This window comes from Phymastichus coffea, unplaced genomic scaffold (assembly GCF_024137745.1).
Source record: "Phymastichus coffea isolate CEN01 unplaced genomic scaffold, Cenicafe_Pcof_1.1 PCOF00061, whole genome shotgun sequence".
Classification (NCBI taxonomy): Eukaryota; Metazoa; Arthropoda; class Insecta; order Hymenoptera; family Eulophidae; genus Phymastichus; species Phymastichus coffea.
The window spans coordinates 581,851-588,649 of NW_026706872.1; the positions used below are offsets into that span (position 1 = coordinate 581,851).

The window sequence follows — 6,799 nt, forward strand, 5'->3', positions numbered from 1 at the left end:
GCTTTCTCATAGGCATAAAGTAGGTATTTTAGGTATTTGAATCGATAGCAAAAAATTATATTTTATCTTCAAATATATTAATCACATCACGTCAGGATGATACTAATCGTTGAAAACTCATATCAAAATAACAATTTTTATTTCATAAGAACAACAAAAGCAGGAATTCGGCTAGCTCATTCATTTTCCTTTCTTTTTCTCTTTTTTTAAATAAATACCACTTGTTACTAATGAATAAAATGTTAGATTTGGCATTGCAATGTTGAACTAATAACGTAATTTTCTATTCATTCCTGCGATACATTTGCGGATATGAAGTCATATCGAGATTAATTTAATTATAACTTTAATTATAATCGAGGAAATAAGTAAATTAATAATAGAAACATGCCAACATTGATCGCATGACAGTATGCTTACATAGTTAACCCACTTTTCGTCGCTTGGTGTTATTTTCCGTTTCATTCCTTATTTTCTACGTAGTTTCATGAAATCGTTCATCAAGTAACTCCATCTTTTTTCTATGTCATTCTTCAAATGGCGTACCTGCACAAGTTGGGAATTCACGTGTAGGTGCCTACTGTACGTGTAGGCAGACAGTAGTTTGACCGTATGATTTCACCCAATATATAAATCGTTCACGCAAATATATGTTTTGGAATATTTTAGATTCTCTACAAGCCCGAACAATTTAGTTAGACTGGATTGTTTGATATAATTAAATTAATGAATGTGATAACATTTGCTTTCAATTATTAAAATTACTTTAAATTCTTTTATTTTAAATCGGACCACCTTTCAAAGTTATTAGTAGCTTCAGGAAATTTCATTCATATTGTAAAAAAATTGTAGATTAATCTTCTATATTATCGGGTTTGATACTTTAGCGTTTTTATAAATATCTCGCTGTCTAAGTCTCCAGCGTCAACATTGTTATTTTTTTCTCCTGTTTTGTAATTATCAATTTCTATAAAATATTGTTATTCAATCCTAGTTTTCTTTTGAACAATGTTTAGTGAATTAGTCGATTGTTGATCTAAAGACAAATAAATCTCTATTATTTTATCTAATCATATTACGACACTCGACAGTTTTGTATTCCGTACATACATTATGTTCTCTAGTTGACAGATGCTTTTTATCTTCTACTATTTATTACATAATAACAAAGCTTTATTAAATTGCAGGCTTTATAAAATTAATTTTAAAAATATTCTATTCTAGAATATACAGAATGTTTAAAGTATCTTAATCAAGTTTTATTTCTAAAAGTAGTAAGTTAGTTATAAAAACATAAAATTATACAAATCAAAAAATAAATTAACAATCATATTAAAGAAACTATTTACAATGCTTTATTAGTTGAAAATTTGTGGATTAGAAAATTTTGTGAATGGACTTTAATGAAACTATAGTGCAAAGATTTAAAAACATTCTATTTTATTTGTATTCATAAATATATACATAGCATGTTCGATATCAATAATTCCAATCATTAAAGTTTCATATAAAGTATATGTTATTGACTTATATTTGTCAGTACACGTTTTAGACGAGAAAGATCAGCGTGTATCACAAAATTACCATATACAAATTGATGAAATTAGAACAACTCATTTATATTGTTCAGTAAACAATATTTTTTGCAAGAAAACTATAGTAACTAGAACGGTACCAATAAAAATACTACAAAAATATAAATTCCAATACTACTTAAAAAACATTTTAGTCTTTTTATGGTGATTGATACATTCTACGTCGTTTTAATACATGTTCTAACCAATTGAAAAAAACTATATATTAATACTTTTTTATTTGGAGTTCATTTTTCACATTAGTATGTGATTGACTTCAGTTGAAATATATCATTTGATTTTGTAATCTATTGTAATTTATTTTCCAATCCTTATTGATAATTTTCGGTTTTTACATTTTTCGAAAATTCTATAATACATGAAAGAATATCCTATGCATAAAGTATACAACCGATTACAACTTCGCGGTATATTTAATAAATATAGAAAACAAATGTGACTAACTACCAGTAAAATTTTACTATCAATTGAACATGTGTTCAAATAATATTTTATTTAACATATAAAATATAGTGCAAGTTGTATCGATCATTTTTCCCTTTTTTTTTTAAATGTACTTGGTTAATATGCTTTCACTTATATGTATAATTCTAACACTACGTTTTGCAATAGTTCATTTAGCATTTATTTTGAAAGATCAACGAATGTTTTTCATAATAATACAAAAATAATAAAAGCAAGGCTACAAACTGGTAAATTTCTTTTATTTAAAGATAAAGTATATAATATAATACAATATTCATTTTTAAATGATAAACTTAATAGAAAATTTTGTATTAATTCGATTCAGTGAACGCCATAAGTAGAGGCAAAAATTTCGGAAAATCAGTTTTCTCAAAGAAGATGGAAAAAACCTTTGCTGCATTATAGAAAACTTTTCAATAAGATAATGTCTAACAACTATAATTTACAAATAGTGGATATAAATAAATACAGTGCCGTAGTTGCTTGAAAATTAAGTTGAAAAAATTTAGAGAAGATTGATTTTCCGACGTGCTATAAAATGTAGCCTAGAATCACTTAAACTAAAATTTTTTTATCACCCAAATGAATAAAGAAAATAAATATTTTGTCTTCATTGATTAACGGTATACAAGTTTCATTTCATATCGTTATTAAAATGCATTTTTAGTAAATTTTCCAGGCTTAAAATGAAATAAGAAAGTTTCTATGCAAGACTAAACAATTGAATTTCAATTGCCTGCTAATTTTTTCTGTGTATTGTAGGAAAAGTCGTAAGTCTCATTTTTATGTTTTTTCACTCATTCACTTATGAGATACTAGAATAGGTATTTTTGTAAATATAGTTTTGTTTATGGGTGTAATATGTTTGGTTAGGCATGTATGTATAGAACTATGAACTGATAGGATAGACGAAGACCTCTAGTATCTGGATTAATTTCATATGCCCACATCAAACTCACTGTTTGCGTTTTTTCTGATTCCGCTCCTCCTGAAAAACAAAGAAAAAATTAAGTTCAATGTTTAATAAAACCAATCATTAGATCAATAATATTTATAATTCATAAAACCAACCTTTTGAGTAAGGATGATGAGCAAATGTCGGAAAACATTAACAAAATCAAGGAACAGATCAAGAGAGTGAGCGATGTAGTCTTTGCTGCCCATTCGGTTTTTCTCAATTATGTATTGTGTATCATAGATAATGAAGCCACACATGACAAAGAGGCCAAGATAAAGGTGAATTTGATAAATCATTTGAGATCTGAAGAAGATGTTGGCTAATGAAAACAAAACCAACATGTTAAGAGCACTGATTAAAGTGCCACCAAGGTACAGCCATTGGCCTCGTTGAGAAAGTAGAGAAGCAATGCTGAATGATACAAAGACTACAGTGGTACCTGTAAAAAATCATTAATCGTGAGCATTGAAAATAACTGCTAGTTAAATAACAATTTTTTTAATGAAAAGTATTTTGTTATTGTTATATACTATAGAAGTCTGTCATGAAACTGTATAGTATTGATTCAGAAAGTTGTGGAAGTGTAAATCAATATACTCAATCATTAATCATATAAACAATGTGAAAAAAAGTAATAGTCTTTTCTATTTTTGAAAACAATTCATTTGACCATTGTTTAATATGAAAATCATTTATTTTTGCTTATGAAAATTAACAAGATATTTACCAACAAGTGCAGATATAACAATGCTAGGATCAACGCTGACCACCATCTCTAAAAGAGGACCCATCCCTAATCCAGTGAGGAAAGCAAATCCTAGAAGATATCCCAAACGAAGCGATCGATTCTTGCCATTATCAGGAGTACTGATTAGAGCAAAAATTAATCCAAGTGCTCCAATTGTTGACAAGAGACCAGCTTGCATGATGTAAGTGTACATATGTACATAAGCTCCAACAGCTGCAGAGATGGTAGAAAGTGACAGGCAGCCATAGACATTTTTGAGGTGTTGTCGAACTGGAGCCTCTCTACAGCCAGAAACCATTTGACATATAAGACAATATTGTTTTCTTATTCAAGTACTGATAACAGTTGTTGATTTGATCACAAGATACAATCATAAATTCAAAAAAGACGTTATTACGATCCAACAATAATAGCCAATGTAAATTTGCCACGTGAATTTTTACTAGCTTGCATAAAAAAAGTATCTAAACTAGCTACCCGAAATCGTGCAAGTGGCCTAGCGTATATAAAAATGATAACGAGCTTTCCCGATAAGAGGCTATGAGAGCTCCGCGAGTTCACGACTCGCTGAACATAAGCGCGAGCTAGAAACGGTAGTTACGTCAGAAAAGTTAGAGGAGAAAACTTAGTACATGCAGTTAATCCTTTCTTTTGCGAGCAAATATGTTGTTTCTTTCCCTAGTAGACAAAGAGATATAGCAAATAGTAATTCCAGAAAACCAACGCATTGACCGCTCATTAGTGGCACTTGAAAGTTGCCCGTTCATCGTTCGAGAATGATCGTAAACACACGAAAATTGTTGGATTAGGCGCACGCGCCTGCAATGCGTTTCTTGCCCGAAAATCTCGCTCATCTGACCCAATTCTACGTAGCCTCGAAATAAATACTCACAGTTTATTGTTGAATGAGTTGACGAAGGAATTGAGTGTCGCAGCCATATCTACTTCCTTGTATGTCAGCTCCCGTTTAACTTGTCTGTTGCTGTACAAATTCCACTAAGAATTTACTCAACGAATGTTTCGTTATCTCTTCGATAGCAAAATAAAAAGCTGTAATATATATATGTGCACAGAAAGTCTCGTTCACAGAAGTTGCTTGTTTGTCAAGAAGAAAAAAAATGCAATCACGTACAAAGTATAGAATGACGATTTGATAGATATATGTAAAACGTAGTCGGTTGCAATGCCTCGAATGATCATGAATCCGCGACGGACAGACGTCGCGCACGGGTACGAGGGTGGGGGCAAGGCAAGGCGTAGCTCCGTCCTCGTCGCGCGGGCGCTAAAGGACACGTCAGTAATGATGCTTGTGTGTGTGCGTTACGGCATGCCACGCCATTGGTCGATCGAGCGAGCTTCCGTTTCTACGCCTTGCGCTACCGACTGCTGACAGTGATGGAAGTACAGGTCTGTTGACCAAGCTAGAAAGAGATAGACGCGCGGCCAAGTAAAATACTAAAATGCTGACGACGTGTGTTTGTCGGTGTGCGACACCCGCGAGTTTTGTATTGGCCAGCGTCGCGCGCTAATTATTTCGTCATCTCTTGTCGTTTTCCCTGTTTCTTGCTTTTTGTTTTTTTCTTATTGGCGCATCGCGGGAATAACGTGAAATATTAGCTTATGATGACATTTCAGTGCAAGTGCGTGTAATACATAATCATTGTAAAAATAAGCGCTAGTCAGGTTCATCTGAAATAACGAAGCTGTGCGTAATCTTGTCGGTGGAGTTGGCGAAAATTTCAGGAGCTTTAGATTAGATTGATAAATAGATAAGCGGATTAAAGAGACAGAGGAAAAAAGTGCTAGAAATTTTAGTTTATATAGACTTTGTATTGTAAAAATATGCATACAGACGGTAGCGCTTGGCATGTACTTATTATGTCCCCTGCAGGATCGATGGGAAATAAGCGCACGTGTGTATTATTCATACGGTTGCGAGGGGGGGAAAGAGGGCTTTCCATAAATTGCATTATTGCAGCTTACAACCTAATTATTTTTACCCCATAAAAATGAATAATTCGAAATTAATTTTCGAGACTTGCTCTTACGCGAGGAGCGAACGCGTCGAGCCTTTTGATGAAAGAATTTTTTCCTTTCAACGCGCTCTCTTTTTTGTAATACAGGTTGACGTTATTCAATCACAGCATCGATATTGATGTCATATATAACGTCCAACGTGAACTTATTAATACATTTTTTTTTGAAATTGTGCGATTATTCCCTTGCGATCGTTGATAAACTTTACGTAAGTGTAATTATTTAATTGTCATTTCACGGGCTCTGGAACTTTCGTTTCTATCACAAGTTGTTCAAACATTTAAAAACACACGTGCGCCTTTCACAAATCACATTTCAATCAGGATTCTTATCGATCTCAACAATAATTTGCTATTGTCATATAAATCCTTCGTATTTTTATGTGACAATAGCAAGTGCCAACCATATAATAATCATTCATTTCCATTGATCACACCTTTAGTAGCTTCCGAGTAGGTCGATGCGATCAAAAAAATTATCATTGAAGGAGCAATTTAATTATTCAATCAGACCTAATAAAAAGCCTTTTTCTTTGTAATAATTACAAAATCCTATCGATCTATCTTTATTACCAGAACAAACATCATCAATATTTCATGAAATATCGCACCTCATCATGTTTAGTGTCCAAGAATTATATTAATGTTTTGATCAATCTATGAATATGTAACCTTTTGAAACAGTGACTATTCGATGTATGGTGCATAACGTAGAAAAGTAGATTAGTACGTATATGTTAGCTCGTCACTGCGTCAGACTAGGTCTAACTAAAGTTTACCTGCTCCTACCGACGCTTTTTACCTATTATGTGTACTCATTTTTTGCAGTTTGTATTAACAATTATGATTTTGTACGCTTTGAGTAACAAGAACGGAAACATGTAAAGTTTCTCTTTAATTTATTTATTCGACGATTACCCATGACTATTTCAGCTAAAATATAACACAAATTAATACTCACGATAGGAAACAAAACAAATTATTAAAGAAACCATCA

At 32.0% G+C, this 6,799-nt stretch overlaps 1 protein-coding gene across 1 annotated transcript; it reads right to left on the reverse strand.

Annotated features, from left to right (window-relative positions):
* Positions 1-1,443: 1,443 nt before the first annotated feature.
* Positions 1,444-4,975, reverse strand: LOC131666793 (probable Bax inhibitor 1). Its single transcript, XM_058939719.1, has 4 exons — positions 4,659-4,975; positions 3,746-4,047; positions 3,132-3,457; positions 1,444-3,048 (listed from the first exon to the last, which is right to left on the reverse strand). The coding sequence occupies exons 1-4, from the start codon at positions 4,703-4,705 to the stop codon at positions 3,016-3,018; spliced, it is 708 nt and encodes a 235-aa protein (XP_058795702.1). The 5' UTR covers positions 4,706-4,975; the 3' UTR covers positions 1,444-3,015.
* Positions 4,976-6,799: the final 1,824 nt, after the last annotated feature.